At 48.3% G+C, this 16,115-nt stretch overlaps 2 protein-coding genes across 3 annotated transcripts in view; one reads left to right on the top strand and one right to left on the bottom strand.

Annotated features, from left to right (window-relative positions):
• The window catches only part of GDPD4 (glycerophosphodiester phosphodiesterase domain containing 4), a 28,115-nt gene extending 22,607 nt beyond the window's left edge, over positions 1-5,508 (top strand). The window contains exons 12-16 of the mRNA XM_082753263.1: positions 33-190; positions 1,772-1,919; positions 2,900-2,982; positions 3,813-3,895; positions 4,373-5,508. Coding sequence (XP_082609389.1) covers positions 33-190; positions 1,772-1,919; positions 2,900-2,982; positions 3,813-3,895; positions 4,373-4,404 — 504 coding nt within the window. The 3' untranslated portion in view covers positions 4,405-5,508. The remainder of the gene's footprint in view (positions 1-32; positions 191-1,771; positions 1,920-2,899; positions 2,983-3,812; positions 3,896-4,372) is intronic.
• A 303-nt stretch (positions 5,509-5,811) lies between these two features.
• The window catches only part of MYO7A (myosin VIIA), an 86,693-nt gene continuing 76,389 nt past the window's right edge, over positions 5,812-16,115 (bottom strand). For both annotated transcript variants that reach the window (XM_082766185.1, XM_082766186.1), the window contains 12 exons: positions 15,191-15,348; positions 13,921-14,074; positions 13,590-13,745; positions 13,284-13,389; positions 12,354-12,467; positions 11,508-11,595; positions 11,314-11,420; positions 10,217-10,402; positions 9,379-9,495; positions 8,568-8,651; positions 8,157-8,276; positions 5,812-7,772 (listed from right to left, as the gene is read on the bottom strand). In XM_082766185.1, the coding sequence (XP_082622311.1) occupies positions 7,683-7,772; positions 8,157-8,276; positions 8,568-8,651; positions 9,379-9,495; positions 10,217-10,402; positions 11,314-11,420; positions 11,508-11,595; positions 12,354-12,467; positions 13,284-13,389; positions 13,590-13,745; positions 13,921-14,074; positions 15,191-15,348 (1,480 nt within the window). In that variant the 3' untranslated portion in view covers positions 5,812-7,682. The remainder of the gene's footprint in view (positions 7,773-8,156; positions 8,277-8,567; positions 8,652-9,378; positions 9,496-10,216; positions 10,403-11,313; positions 11,421-11,507; positions 11,596-12,353; positions 12,468-13,283; positions 13,390-13,589; positions 13,746-13,920; positions 14,075-15,190; positions 15,349-16,115) is intronic.

The raw sequence follows: 16,115 nt of genomic DNA, 5'->3' as shown, positions 1-16,115 counted from the left end.
GTGAATTCACCGAGTCCTCTTGTTGCCTGCAGGTCCTATGGCTGGAGAATGATATGAGGTCCTTTGTTCACTCTGTTGCTCCCGGGTTTCAGCAGACAATGGGCACTAAAGCCCCAGTTGAAGACCTATTGATGGACAATATTGTCAAACTCAATCTGGCCTACACTGAAATGTCCAGTGAAGATATCCGGTAGGTTGCAGTTTCAGCCCCAAGCACTGTTGTCGAGGACATTTGCTTCATGTGTGTGGCAATGCCTCCCTCCAGTGACCAGCTCCAGGATCTACAGCATTTTTGGCAAGAGCTCTTTTAGCTTAAGTGGCCGACCCTGTTACATTTTGGAGTTGAAGGACTTTGTTTCACTCCAACTCTTTACTCTGTGTATGGCCAGGAGGTAGCATATGTAATTGCACCCTGCCTTGTCCAAGTCCATATTTACTTGACCAGGATCTGAGGATTTTCTAACCAGAACTCAGGTGTCTCCTGGTTTCTACACATGCCATCCTCAATATTGCTAATAACGAACCATGGAGAACAAAAAAAAAACCCACAACTAATTAACCTCCTATGGCCTCCACAAACGTCAGTGCGAGTGCATAATGGTGTGGTGAGAGAACAAAATACCATCTGCAAGAGTGTTGTGGAGACTTCATTATTGTCTCTGTTGCTTGGGACGCACTAACAAAGTACTCTCTCCAGTGGAAGGCTCCACATTTATTGAAGGATTCTCCAAAATGATTGTCTTTCTTACATAAAGAGTGATATTTTTAAAAACCCACATGAAATGTCTTACCTATCCAGCTCTCCTTCTGTATATAGGATTTCTTTTTCTTTTCCCATGCTCAAAAGCATTGAAAAGTAATTAAAAATAATTATAAGAAAATGGTTAGCCCTTTGGATAATAATCATGTTCATGTTTTCTTAATGATAATTTTCCCAACATTTACAATGCTAGGTAGATCCATCTGGGTAAATCCTGGGCAGACTGTAGATAAATTTACATGTGCTCATACTGATGATACATTCCCTTAGTGTTATACAGAGAAATGGTATCACTTCATATTAAATTTCAGTAACTTATAAGGACTTCACAAATAGCCAGCTGTTGCTGCACACATATGAAATGTGAATAATGACCTTTAAGATTATTTTAAACACGCTATTGGGAAATGACAAATGCGTTTTTAGGTGAAATACTGAATATGAGTTGGCAGCCCCCAGCTGGATTGGGATTGTCCCCCTAGGCCCTGCTCTCTGGAGGCTCCCCCTGCAGCGCTGCGTTCAGCTCTGGGCCCAGCACAAGGACACGGAGCTGCTGGAGCGGGCCTGGAGGAGGCCGCGAGGATGCTCAGGGGCAGGAGCAGCTCTGCTCTGGGGACAGGACGAGGGGCAGCGGCTGGAGCCTGGCAGGGGGGAGGCTTCAGGGAGGCCTTGGGAAGAAATTCTGCCCTCTGAGGGCGCTGAGGGCCTGGCCCAAGCTGCCCAGAGGAGCTGGGGGTGCCCCAGCCCTGGCAGTGCCCAAGGCCAGCTGGAAGAGGCTCTGGGCAACCTGACCTAGCGGGAGGTGCCCCTGCCCATGGCAGGGGTTGGAATTAGATATTATCAACCAATTACTGGCTGGTTGGGCTTCCTTTCTGTTCCTGATCTACGTCCCATAGCAAGTTAGGACAGAATTGCCATACAGAATTGCCAGCTCTCCTTGATTCAGCCCCAAGGAAGTACTAACCTCCTTGCTTTTCTTAATGAAGGCAATTGCCTCTTGGTCTTTTAAAGGAAATATGCGGAGGCAAACATCACCACCAACCTCTATGTGATCAATGAGCCGTGGCTCTTCTCCCTGGCGTGGTGCTCGGGGGCACACTCTGTGACCACTAATGCCGTCCACACGCTGAAGAATCTCAGCCAGCCCCTCTTCCTCATGGTAAGCAGTGATCCTCCCTTGTTCTTGGGGTACAAAATAGGAGTCAGATATTCATGGGTACCTTTAGAGACCATGGTTCGATTCATAAATGGATTAAGTCCCTCTGCATGCAGACGGATTTAACGTGAGCCTGTTTCACCTCATTCCTGTGAGCCACTCCATGTATCATCATCCCCTTTTCCTGGTTCTTCTTGGCCCATGGAGAAGCACCCTAGTTGGCTGGACTTGGAGACTCAGGCCTGACATGAGGGAAAAATAAGTCATACTGAGACTTGTCTAGGGTTAAAGGAAGGAGCCTTTGAGGGCACATGCGGATACTACATGAGGATTTCAATTTCTAAGCTTCTAAAGAACCTTATTGCTGTCAGAAGTTCCTAAATCCCAGGAACTCCTGCATTCCTTCAGAAACTTGGTCTGTGGAGCACCTGGGGCACTGGTCTCACCAGAGTCCCTGCGTTCAGCTTACCTCTCTGACTGACTGGTTTCACACTCTTGAAGTAGATTTTACAGTGCTCCCATCTCCCATCCAGCAAACTGCATCATTTCAGTCCATTCTGAGGGCAGAGGAGGTCTGATGTGAGGACAAACCTTCAGATTCTCTTGGACTTGAAGCAAGAACCAACCCAGCCCCTCTGTGGTTTTCACTAAAGGACAGTTTTGCCAGGAGCAACCAGAGGCCATCTGTTAATATTAATGTCATAGGCAAGCAAAGAAAACCACAGGGCCTGCCTGTCCAAACAAGTCCCTATTGTATTCACTGCGATGTGGTCCAGTCTCCATGGCCACGCAGCAGTCTTTTTTACTGACTGATGATTTAGCACCAACACCCTCTTTCAAATGCCACTAAATACCTCAGAGCCTTCACATGCACACCAGGGAGCTGAATTGCTATGATCAAGAAGCAAGGAGGGGCTAGAGCAGCCTTCTTGTTTGTTTTAGGGTCCTTGGTGCTGGACACGTCCTCTGTTGTTCTCTTCCAGACGCCGCAGCAGTACAACATCATGTGGATCCTGACGGACCTGGCCTCTGTGCTCCTCATCTCACTCATCTTCGCTCTGCACTGGTAAGTACTGAGCTGCTAGCGGCCGTGCTAGCCTGATCTCTTGTCCCCCTCGGAGGAATGAAGGGATGCTTTCAGTGACCTGAAGGTTTAAAACTGCTCTAGAGGACATCTTCCTCTTCAAGGATTAGGAATAATTAAAAAAAAAAAGGCCTTGAAGTTTCCAAAAACCTCTGCACTGCTCCTGCTTGCTATATATTTCCCTTTCCTTTTGGGAACTCAGACATTGCCTACCCAAAGGATTCAGTGCAGACTTGGTGGGTTGAGAGTAGCAGCAGAACCCAGTTGTCAAAGCTGGAAAACAAACCGATTTTTCTATTTTTCCTATTTACATTATTTGGACATTTGATGTAATCTAGGAGGAGAGCGCTCCTTAATATTTGTGCACCTCATGTCTCTTTGCATATATCAGGGCCACTGAGGAATCCATCCTCACAGATGAACATATCCAAGTGTCACAGACACTGTATTTTCTTTCCTCCAGTGCTGTCCAAGACATTATCTAGGTTTAATTAGGGAGAAACCGGGGTCAGGCTGCTGGATGCTCAGCTCTGCTGTGGTTAACAGCTCCACATGGATGACAGCTCTGCTTTTGCTTGGGAAGGATGGGGAGGGCTTAGTGCCTTCAAAATGCTGTTTTACACGTGAAACGTGGACACTTAGACATCCCAGCTGGGCACCAGGATCCCTTCTCACTAAAGAGCTGAGCAAACCCCAAATACCAGGCCAGGTCCTGCCCTGACAAAGCAGAAAAAGGGTGATCGGGGCTCCAGGGAGCTGCGGGGGGAACTGCAGTGAGCAGTGGCCTGATCCAAGCACTTTGCCCCTGGCAGGTGGCGAGAGAGGAGTTTCTCCTGCTGTGCCCACGATGGTGGCTCGATGCTGGAGAGCGGCACCTACAACAAGTTCAGGACAGGTGAGCGGGGCGAGGAGGGGCAGGAGATGGATCCTGCTCGGGGTCACCTCTGTGGGGGCACCGGGGGCCTGCCGGGTGGGTTGGTGACGGGTGCCCATGTCATGCGGAAATACTGATGGGTTATCTCAGCACGGGGGCAGTGCTGTGGTTCCTCCCCGGTGATGAACATTGCTTTTCATCAAAGCCCTGAGCAACCTGAGCTCTGCTTCAAGCAGAGGTCGGACCAGAGAGCTCCAGAGGTCCCCTCTGACCTGCATTGCTGTGGGATGCTGTGAAAAGGGAACACAAAGGCACTGAGCACTCTCAGATCTCTTGGGGATACCCCGATGCTCCAGGTTTCTGGACTAAAGGAGCAGACAAAATGACCCAACTGCAGGATTTTTTTTATTTTTTATTTTTGGCCAAGCTGTTTGCTCGTGACAGCTGGCAGAACAGCTGCAGGTGTGTCAGTAGCTCACTGCTCGTCTTCTGTTGCAGAGCTCAGCAACATGCCTGCTGTCGTGGCCTGACAGGGGCAAGGAGGAGGCGCAGACCTGCTGTCTCGCAGAGGATCGGAGAGCGAAGCCTGCCCAGAGGGTCTGCCTGGCAAGGAGGAGCCATTTCCCATGCCTGGCAGGGGTTCCCGGGGTATAGGGGAGCACGGATGGGGCTGTGTCCATGACGAAGCTGTGCACTATGGTGAAAGGATTAAAATTCCCCAGCAGCATTCATGTAGGAACCACCATTTCCCCCTGAGCCCACTGCTGTCTCATCCTGTAGGCCCTCCTGCAGCGTGTAAGCCCTCTGTTTGTGCAGCTTTGTTTTATCCTCGCTGCAAACACCCTCTGGTCCTCCTTGCCCTTGGCTGCCCACATTTCTCCAGCCTCCTGTCCACCATCTCCCTTCCTCCTCTCAGGTCTTCTCCAGCCCCAGGAGCTCGCCAGCCCCACCACGATGGTCAAGTGCTGCTGGGTGGCCCACCAGGGTCTGTGCCTCTCCATAACACAGGCAGGGACAGCTCAGATTTTCCTTTCCCTTCCTCAAGTCCTGCCATAAACCCAAACGGGACAGGCTTCACCCTGGCTGTAGGCGAGGGAGTGTTTTCCACAGATGTCAAAGGATTTCTTGGTGCCTTGGCCATGTAACCACCGGGACAATAACCAGGAGCACAACACGTTTCTTCATGGAGCTAGGCGTGAGCTGGCTCCACGAGGTGTCCAGTTTGCTTTTCCCTTGGGAAGGTCTTTGTTACCTGCTCTGCATCCTGGCATTTATTCTGATTTTCGTTTCTCCTGGTGGCTGCTGGCACGTATGGGGGAGGAATTCCACGCCCATGCAAGGGAGGTGTGAGCATCTCCGGGTTTAAGCCATACATTTCTACTTGAACAGATAATAAAACACTTTTTTTTTTTTTCTTTTGTAAATTGTAAGTGATGTTTTAAATACAGTTTGGCTCTCCAATCCTCTTTTGTTCTTATTCCAGGGGATTGGGAAAGGGGAAGAATGTGGCATTCAGATCATCATCATTCAGAGGGGTGTTTCTGCTGAATGAACACATCATAAATGAAAGGTGAAAGGGAAGTACAAGGTTTCAAAGCTGTGTTGATGAGCCCTCAAACCTTTCCAAGCTTGCAATTTTGGAGTATTTTGGAGGCTAGATGTGCAAAAAAGCAATAGCTTCCTTTGGAAAAGGGCAAAAGGATCGGTGCAGAGCAGCTCTAGGTCTATGAAGCGTGCAGAAAGCTTCTAATGATGGTGTTAGCACCCTACCCACCTCCTTAATTTTCTTAATTTTTGTGTCAAGCTCCCCATTGCTGCATATTCTCACCAGGAGCCCCATTCCACCAGAAGTCCTCTCCCTGCTGAGGACCTGGGGGCCCTGATCCCACCCGTGGAGCCACCACCACGACCACACAGTGCAGGACAGCCTCCCGCGAGCCATTTTATGCCTTTTAATGAGAATATTTCACTTGGACATACGTTTTTTTTCGTGTTACATTGCTCGGTGTGAATACAAAGAGGCCAGCAGATGCTAATACATATGACACACAGGCACACACACACAGAGTCCCAGCACCCCCTACGTGGTGGGGTGCACGGGAGGCCAACAGGGCTGTGAAAGAAGGGATGAGGGTGGCGGTGGGGGAAAGCTGGCCCAGACCAGCACTGGAGAACATTTCCAGGCTGCATCGTCTACTGAGCGTGTTCTGGGAGGCAGGGGTGGCTGGAGGCTCGTGGTGGTGGTAAGGGGGATCTCCTAGCAGCCCTGGCTGGCTGGCAGATGTCTCCAAGCAGCATTTTGTTTGCTTTGGTGGAAAAACCGAGGTCCAAAGCCACTGCTGCATCCCCGTCAGGTGCTGTGCTCCTGGCAGCCTGGCAGGCAGCGCTGCTGGGGGACTGAGCCCAATAAGCCCAGCAAGGGTTACTGGAGCTTAACTGGTTAGTGACACCAACATCAGATCTCGGTGGACAATTCTCACCCCTCCTGATGCCACCTGCCCAGGCACGTGCTCCTCTGAAGCCTGGATTTTGGAAAGGCACCCAATGCTCTGGCAGATCAGCAGGGCCAAACAAAGATGGAGAAAAACCCACCGAAATCACGAGCCTGCCCTCTCTGAGAGTGCTTCAGGCTCCAACCAGGATGGGGAGAGAGCCCTTTTGTACAGCAACACACACAAAAGCACAACAAAATCATTATTTTTTTTCCAGTGGTGATGGCCAAGTCCCCGTTTAGACCAGAGCCCTTTCTGCACGTGGGCTTGGCCACAATCTTCCGAGAGCAGGAACTTCAAAATCCCTACGTCCACGTTGAAGCTTGCAGTGAAGATCCTCCCAGGGTTAAATTGTCTGGACACAGGGGGGCAAAAGGAGATGAAATCTTCTGAGCTTCGCTCCCAGCTGAGCCCTTAGGTTGGGGAAGATGTGCCCCAGTCTCTGGCTGTCACAGTGCCGGGGGGATCCTTGGGCGAGGAATTGTCCTGCAGGTCGCCCTCAGCCCTGAGTCATTGTCCATATACCAGCACAATTTGCAGGATTATTATTTTTTTTTCTTTTTAATATTTTTAAAAATAAATAGAAGAAGAAGAAACAGAACTTTAAAATTTGTTCTTTAAATATTTCCAGCATTGCACGGACAGCACTTCAGTACTCTAGCCTGTTCGATTAGTGGTTTGTTTATACTGATTCCTGGTTAAAATGTGCTCCTCCCAGCCTGCTTTTTCTTCCTGTCCTTAAGAACATGGTGTATTCTTTTGTAATGTCAAAAAAAACAAGCCCTGCAGTGTTCATCGGACACCTTTCCAGCACGGACTGGGGCTCTGCTACTCCTCTTCAAACCTGAAATGCCCATAAGCTCAGCAAAAGCCATTAGCATCTCGGTAGCTCTCTCCTTACTTAAAATAAAAACACAAACCAAACCAAAACAAGCCACACACACACGCACACACACACAAATCCTCTTCCCGGAGCCTTTGCCATGCCAGCCACTGGGTTCAGGCAAACGTCCCGCCGGAGTTTCTTTGCTCAGTCACTGCCTGAGAGCGGTGGTGTCCCCTGGAAATCTTTGAGGTTTGAGGTGGATTTGGGGCGCAGGGTGGGGAAGGAGGACGGGAGGTCAGAGATAGTCATCCTCGCTCGAAGGGGAGGTGGTTTTGGAGCCTTCAAGGTCAGAGTCCAGCGAACTCCCTGACGGCGTTCGGCTCATCTTCCACATCTGGGAGGCAAAGGATCTCCCCCAGCTGCACGGGTACCCCACAGACCTCAGCTGGCGAATTAGCCCCATGGCCACCTGCCAGTGGCTTCTTGCAGTTCACTTGCTACCCTTTGCGCTCCTCTGTTTGCTCATGGCTGTTAGCATCTGGCTGATGTACGAGGTCAGAAGATCATCCATCTTGTAGCCCTGGTGAGGAGAGAGAAGATGTTAACCTGCCTTTACAGCACAGCTTGGTCTCTGGCTCATGCCTCTTGAACACACTTGCTACAAGTCGTTAACTTACACATATGTTTCCAGGTCTATTTTTATTTTTTTTTCCCTTTTCCACAATTCTCCTTGGGTGATATGGCCCTGACACAAAGGATCAAACACAATTTACAGGGCAAGTCTCTCCCAGGAGGCTGCTGAGGCTAAGGATGTGCGGAGCTTTGGAAGGGGAGTGGATTTTGAAATGGCCAAAAATAATGCGAACGCCCCAAATTAATAACAACACAGGAGGACTTTTAATTTTGGCCTGCCAAAGCCAGGATTTGTTCTAACTGTGCCTTTTAAATCTTTAACACTCCTTACCAGGGATGTCTCGCAGAGCAGCTTGCTTCCCCTCACCAGGTTGCCGATAGTTATATGGAAGTAGGTGTTGCCACTGCTCCAGTTGGAGATCTTGGTGAAGGGGTGAGTGATGAGAATATCCTGGTGGGAACACAAGACTCAAACTCAACACATGAGAGCCTCAGCTTTTATAAAGAGCTGTGGGGACCTTTCACTTCAAGCAGACCAAAGGATGTCTGCTGAAATGAGAATATGCCACAGCCTCACAGGAACAGCAGTGAAGTGGAAGACTGTGGGTCCCCTATTCTTGTGGAGGAATGCTCTACTGGAAGGTCCATGTGGCTGGTGGAACAACACAGCCTTTGGGATGACCTCTGCAAGGGGTTGGGAGTTGGCTTAGGAGCACCTGGTGAAGACCTCAGTCTCGCTTACCTTGGTTTTGGGATCGATGAGGCTCACTCCATGCTTATTGATGGCAATTAGAAGGATTTCTGGATAATTTGGCTCTGTAGTTTGCTGTTGGAAACGAGATGAATTGGTTAGGGGAAGCGTCGTGCTAAACCAGGCCCTTTCCTATTTCCTCACCCAGTATCTTCTGCCAGCATTTGCATTTACATTTGGCAGCCAAATCACTCTGGGTGGAAAAATCACAGGATATTATTCAGATCCTCTATGCCATCTAATGAACGTGACAGAAATTAAGGTGCCTAAGTTCAAGGATATCACGAACAATTTCAGCATCATGCTTCCAGGCCATGCTTACTGTATGGTCTCTGAGTATGGGATGTTGCAATAAGGTGTCCAGAATTCTTGGACTTCATCACTACTGGCCTCTCCTGCCTGTGATAGGAACTTGGTGCCATGGTGGATGGTCTGGATTGGGTTCACGGTGTGTGCAGGTGTGTGAAAATTACGTTCCCCTTTGCCTTCATAAAACAGGGAATGGCTCTCGCCTCCTCAACAGTAAAGCTGTGAGGTTAGACTCAAAGAGGACTGAGATACGTGGATGCTCTGCAATGCGCCCCAGTATTGTAAAAAGATAGTGCAGCCATAAATGAATATCTCAGCCCCTTACTGATGGAGAGATTACATCCTTTCCCTGTCTTATCAGCGTTGTTCCAATCGAGGCACTGCGACAACCCCTCATACCTGAAACCCCTCCGTGATATGGGACTTCTGATATTGGCTCAAAGCTGCGAGGGAACCCCCAGGCAGGGCAGGTGTGCCTTGTGCCTTCACTTACCTTCACTTCAAAGAATGCTGATCCAAATGTAGGCCACTTGAAGATAATCTTTAGGAAGGCAAGCTTGGCTTCTTCTCTCGTTTTGCCTGCGTGCTTGTTGTAGTATGCCACGATGGACTGCAACAGAGAGGACAGCAGAGCTGGAAGGTTTGCACTGCCTTAAACCAAGGGTTTTTGCAGGAAAGGAGCATCATGCTACAAAGACGGACTATCCTACCAGAAACCATAATTGCTTCATGGGTTTTCACTGAGATTCATTAACAAACTACAGCATATGGTGAACCTGTGATCAGTTCTTCCTGCCTATTAGCTCTTCTCAGAGGGCAAGGTTTTTTTTGGAACAAGTAAGTATTAGTTGGGCCAAGAAAGTCCCAAGTTTAAGATACAAGTCTAAGTCTCAGCAAATGGAAAGGACTTAGATTGTTTCTTGGCAGTGAGACATCTACATTCCATTATGGCCTAGTCTTGTCTGTACCTGTGCCACAGGTCTCCTTGTGTAAAGCAGGGAGGATTGCCTCTCTGCTCAGCAGTCTGCCTTCAACAACAAAGCTTTACATGAGACCATCCCCTAGCAGGTGTCCATACAGCACTGCAGCCACCACTACAGTCACAGCAATGTGCAGCACACAGCCCACAGCAATGTGTGCGTGTGTCTAAACACATGTACAGTGCCTTCTCTTGGTTCTGTTGGAGAAGTTGTGGCTCTGCTAAAGCTCAAGAGGGACCATGGGTCTCTCCTTCTGGCAACCTGACTTCAGCACTGAACATCAGACAAATCACACAAGATGCTGGGATTCCCCCCACCAAGCCTGACCTATGACTAAAGCTGCCGTTTTACCCGTTTCCAATCATCTGGAGAGAGCTGCCGGACGAGGTCCTGAGGCACCAGCTCCTTCAGAAGCTTGGGGATGCTGGGGAAATAGGATTTGTCATCCTCAAACTTCACCCGGTAGATGAGAGCTGCCAGCTGCAGGACCTCTTCCCGTGTACACTTGTGGTAGCCACGCAGGTACTTTGGTAACTCCTGTATGTGGAAAAAAAACATTCAGAAATAGAGGGGGTGGCCTCAGACCTTCACCCTCTGCTGCTAAATCACATTTTTGGACGTCTCCAGCTCCTGGATATGAGGCTCTGCCTTAGGAACACTCGTAGTAGTTGTACCGAGTGTGGTGGATAGGCAGCTGCTCAGCTGAGACCACACTTGATGTCTAAAGATCCTTTCTGTCCTGAAACATTCTCGTCTTACATGGTGGTCCCTGTGCTAGGTATCAGATGTGTCAACCTACAGTCTTGCTCACCCTCCCTCGTTGCCGAAAATCCAACCCTAGTAATGGACAATTGGAATTTAATATGTTTTTGTTTTTGATTTTTCTCCCTTTATTTTTCCTTCTCATTTTTTTTCAGTCTATTCCCCCATTATGGAAAGATGCTTGAAAATGTGTCATGTAACTATCAAAGCATCAGTGGATATAGTCATATTGGGACAATTGCTTTTTACCCAGGCAAGAAAATGGGGAATATCTGTGTATTTGCATGGGTGTATGAGAAAGCTTTGGGACATGCAGGTGTCTTTTGTCAGAAGAAACAAGTGCAGAAGAGCTGCAGCTTCTTGACTTGCTGCTGGGACCATCACGGCTCATGTCCAGGAACAGAGGAGCTGAAAACCTTGTGAATTTGTCCCCACTGCTAACGCTGAGTGCTACTGAGTCCCACTTCTTGCTACTTGCTTAAGAACATCTGTCCGAAATCCCATCTGAGCTGGTTGCCCTACAATGCATGAAGCCTGGTCCTTGCCATACAACCCAACTGCTCTTCGTAGCTCTCTGTTCAAGGCAGGACTTTGTTCTCTTTAAGGTAAAACTTCATGCATCTGCACATACACAGTCTTTCCACCCTAATTCTTCCCAAAGTCTCTGCCTCAGGTTCCCAGAGCACCTGGTAATAGTGGAAGATCGAATCTGCCATCGAGTCCTTTCCAGGCGTTGTGTTGGTCCACAGCTTTTTCATGAAGAACACTTGGTAGGTGAGGGAAGGCACTATACCTGTGGAAGGAAGCAGGGAGCAGAGCTAAGAGCTAAGGGCTCAAGGAGGGCTGTGCATGACCCAAAAGGGAGAAAAGTCACTGTTACCATCTTTTGCTGGTCTTGCTTTCTTTATCCAGTCTGTCAGGTGTCTCACAAAGTCAAAGAAGAAATCGCCCTCGGGCACACTGATGACCTGGGGGCACAGCACGTGGTTACAAAAGCTGAGGAAGCAGCGAGAGGCCACAAGCAGGGCTGGCTCTTGCCCCATCTCCTATGGTTGTTGCTCACTGCTTTGTCTCAATTAGACTTCTGTGCTACAAACTGCTGATGCCAGAAAGCCGTTGCCAACACCTCGCTCTAATTCCACCCATTAATCCTTATTGCACCTTCCTGTTTCCCTGGAGCAATTCATTTCCCTTCCTGATGACTATCTCTGTAGATTTCTTCCAGTTGCCCCAGGCAGCTCTAAGCTTGCACATTTTTCTTAGTCCTTATAAACTAGCCAAAACCAGGACACAATCACAGCAACATTGAGTTTTCTACCTCTTTCTCCTGATGGATCCTATCTCCTTTGCCCCAAATCAATGCAGCATCACAGGAACAGCAACCTGGAGGGGACCAGGCTGGCTCCATCTAATTCACAATGCAGTGACCTCTTTGGGCAAAAAATGACAAAAATGACAACAAAGGCAAAAAAAGAGTTATTCTTGCACCACTCTGGATCACCCAGGAATGCACTGGGCTGCAATTAGTGTGAGATCCTGCACATAGGATGGCTCTGCCTGGATCCCTAAGTCAGCAGGACACAACAGGCTGCCACAGTGCTATCATCAGGCACTAAAGCCACCTGCTCTCAACACAGGAGACCTTTGCCTGTTTGTGTTTTAAGCCTTTTGGGATGATTGCTGTGAAGAACTGAGTGCTTTGGCACCATCTGTGTGGACTACTCACCTTGTCAGAGATTTTGACGAAGAGGCTGAAGCCTTCGGAGGACTTTAGGAGCAGCCTGTTGGAGATGTTCTGGCAGAAATCCTTGGCTTTTGTGCTGGACTCCACCTCAAATGCCTACAAAGAAGGATTACTGGTCACATAGAAAAAATATTCAGAGTGATAAGAAGTCCCAGGAGATCTGTAAAACCCCGTTACAGAAAAACATGGGCACACACACAGCTACTGGAGAAGAATACCCTCTTCCCTTCGTGGGTGTGCACTGCTTTTCATATAAACTCCCTTAGAAATACAAGAATTTAGTTGTGCCCAAGGGCATGACAGAAAAGAGGAGCAGGCAAGCCTCACTGGAAGACTAATCAGTAGCATGAGAGAACAGTACCTGCAAGGACATGCCTATCTGCCCCAGCCTCAATTTATCTACCTGCCTTATTAATGTCTAAGATGATTAATGAAAGGTTCCTGAGCACAGATATTATGATTTCTGCGTCATCTCAGGTCAAAACGGGGAATAATTTTAGTTTCCTGCTTGCCAGCTCCCTGCCCAGTCCCTGGGTATGGTTTGGTGGAATATATCTGTCAGTCGAGGCTGCAAATAACTGATGGCCAAGGCCTGTGAACCACTGAGGGCATGGATGGAGATGAGAACATCCTGTTTCCCTCTTCCTGGGGTCAAAATTTGCAGTGAAGGCTGACTCAGCACCCATATCTGGAGAAGGTGAATTGCAGGAAATCAGACCCCTGAGTTCCAGTCTTCTATCCTGCCTCATCAGGGTAGATAAGGATGGATCTTTCTGACACTGCTCTGTGTCAGACTCTTCTGGGAAGGCTGAATTTTTCTGATTCAGAAACAACAGTAGCCTTTTCTGGGATTTTAATAAGGAAATCGACAGCCATCCTGACAAAAATGAAGTTTCCTTCCATTCCATTTACCTCATCAGTGTCATCAGGAAAGTAAACCTTGTGGAAAATCTGGGTGGTTTTGTGTTGAATGGCTTCCACTTCTACGAGATGGGGAGGGTACTTTCTGGATCCATTCCTGCAAAACAGGGAGAGGCAAGTGCCACAGCTTCATCCTTTACCCAAAGTCCTTTTAGTTCAGCTTGGCTGAATGCAGAGAAAGGCTGTGAGCTTTCACTGTCCCAACAACTACTACCAAAATATCTCCTACTTGTAATTTCTAATGCATATTTGGATGCTGTGACATGGTCAGGATGATGAGGTCTTTTGGTGCTGTACCTTAGGGCTTTCTGGAGTCTCTGGATGCAGTCTGCTGCCAATGGGTGATGTTTTCGGGACTGCAGAAACCTCTGGACATGGGGCAGGAGGATATTACTCGGAGGGAAAAGGCCTGTACACAACCACAGCAGCTCCCAGCCTTTCTCTTCACTGTACCTAAACAAGGAGACATCCAGGAGAGAAAAAGTTACTTACAGCATGGACATGGCTCTGTTCTCTGGCATGGGTGGGTGATTCTCAGCTAGAAGGGAGGAGACACGCTTAGACTCCAGACCTCCTTTGCCCAACAGAAGCTAGTGCCTTAGGGCCAAGCAAAACCAATGACTCTTACTTGATGTGGTTGTCTGTAAGCTGCTTCAGGGTCTGGCAGTAGATTTCATCCTTCAGAGGCTCAGCTTTCAAGGCACCTTCAAATATTTGGTCTGTCAGCTCATTGACTGAGCGGGTCCTTTTGGATGGGTAGTCACCCATGTACTTCAGCACTGGTGGGAGGCAGGAGTCAAGGATCAGCTAAGTGGGAGGTTTGGAAAAGCCTTTCTGTTGATGATGTGATAAAAGACATCCCACATTTGACTACAGACGTGTCTGTAATTTGGTGGAGGGGGCACTGTGGTAAGGCTTTAAATTTCTTTAGGAGATGTCCAGTGAACTCTCTCCCTTTTTCATGCATCATCTCAGGTCGGAAAGAACCACTTTGGCATTGGGATGTAGGCCTAGGAAAGCTCTGTGACTACTGTGTTTCCTGATCACATACAGTGGTGCCACTGTAAAAGACCAAATTTTCAGCTGGTGTCATGAGGCAGAGCTCTGCAGACAGCAGTGGAGCTGTGGTAACATAAACCGAACGATGACCTTCACCACTTCACCATATAGTACCTGTTCTTCAGGACAACCGGTCACAGTATTCTGAATAAATGTGTTTGACATGGAAAGAAGAATGATAAAATTACAGATGTTCTTAATTTTTACCAGTCCTTTTAGTTCCTACTACTGCTGTTATTTGCTGCTAGGAGGAAAACTGTAGCAGCAGTAACAGTGGTAGCATCAGTACCAGGTTTGTACCAACAGAACTGTTTAAACTAAAGTCTGGATCCTAGAGCAAAACCCCACCAAAGTACAAAGGCGACTCTCACAGGTTGGGTTTATATTTGTACTCAGCTTCTTTCTCCCATGCTGTCTTTATTCCGCCAGGAAAGTGATACTCAGCCATCAAACCCTGTCCCTGAGGCCGTGAGGACGAGTTTGCAACCATAATGGTCATAAAGGTCTGTGCCCTTCTACAGCAGATGCATCCTGGGGAGCTGAAACAAGCCAAAGCAGAACTGTTGAGTTAACCACTAAGCAATGTGCACCTGCAAGACTGAGTAACTTGCTCCCAAGACCTTACTTATTGAGAAGTACAGACACCCCTCAGATCTCAAGGATGTTCAAATACAGATTTTGGGATCATACCCATTTCCAAGTCCATTACATGGTCCCAAAGCCCTTACAAGGGACCAGAAACCTTTCTATGGGCTTTACTTGGGTCTCTGAAGAGCCTGCTCAGCCCTTTGCTTGTTACCCCTGTTGCCCAAGAGCTGCCCCAGGCAGTGGAAGGATATCAATGAAGGCCATGCAGGCTTCTTGGGACAGCTCCTCGCTCCCCAGGATCTTCTTCAGTAACGGCTGTTTGATGGGCTCACGGGTGTAACACCACAGCTTGTCCTTCCCACGGCTCTTGGTGATCATGACCCTGCTCAGGGTGTGCTTGGGCGGTGGCCTGATGGCAAAGGCAAAGCAAAAGGAAAGGCAGAGAGGTTACAGGGATAAAATGGACTGTGTGTAACAAGTGCCTCACCTGGTTGCTCACAACACCAGAATAAAGAACTCTTACACCAAGTGGCTACTCACAGTTTTATAGAGTATCCATCTCTAGTTCTACCTAAAGATAGCCATTTTTTCCTTTCCTAGGGCTCAGAAAAGTCCCTTTTAGACCCTACCCAATCACTGACACCCAAGAAAACTTCTCTATCAAAAAAAAAACTTCTAACCACAGTAGGAGCAGTGATGGCAGTGGGTGGTGAGAGAGATGGGCAGCAACAATGAAAGAATATTGCCCAACAGAACGAACCCACCAGGGTGAAGACATCTCACAGGACTTGGTCTGTCTCCATGGACTGCCAACCCCTCTGAACAGGAGTAGGAGTTTATTGATCAGTCTGGTAAGCTGCATTCAGCAGTGGTGCATGCTTTGGAGCTGAGAGGAAAATGTCCCCGTCTAATTCACCTGCTGCCTACATGGTATCAGGCTGGGTATGGGATCACTGGGAAGGAATACTAGACCTCTAAGCACAGCCTCCCACATAATGTCAGATTTCACACCTTTAAAGCTCTGCTGAGACAATTAAGAAATCCCTCATAAAACCTTGTCTGTGGAAAATTTATAACCCATATACCATATTCCAAACTGGAGGCTGTGGCTGTATAGAATCACACAAAGGGATATTTAGAGTCTTTTCCAGCAGTGAAAAAAAAATCCTGATTCCC

Source organism: Aythya marila (genome assembly GCF_965140915.1).
Source record: "Aythya marila genome assembly, chromosome: 1".
NCBI lineage: Eukaryota > Metazoa > Chordata > Aves > Anseriformes > Anatidae > Aythya > Aythya marila.
Note: the sequence above shows the minus strand (reverse complement) of the source record. Positions and strands in the feature narration are given on the sequence as shown.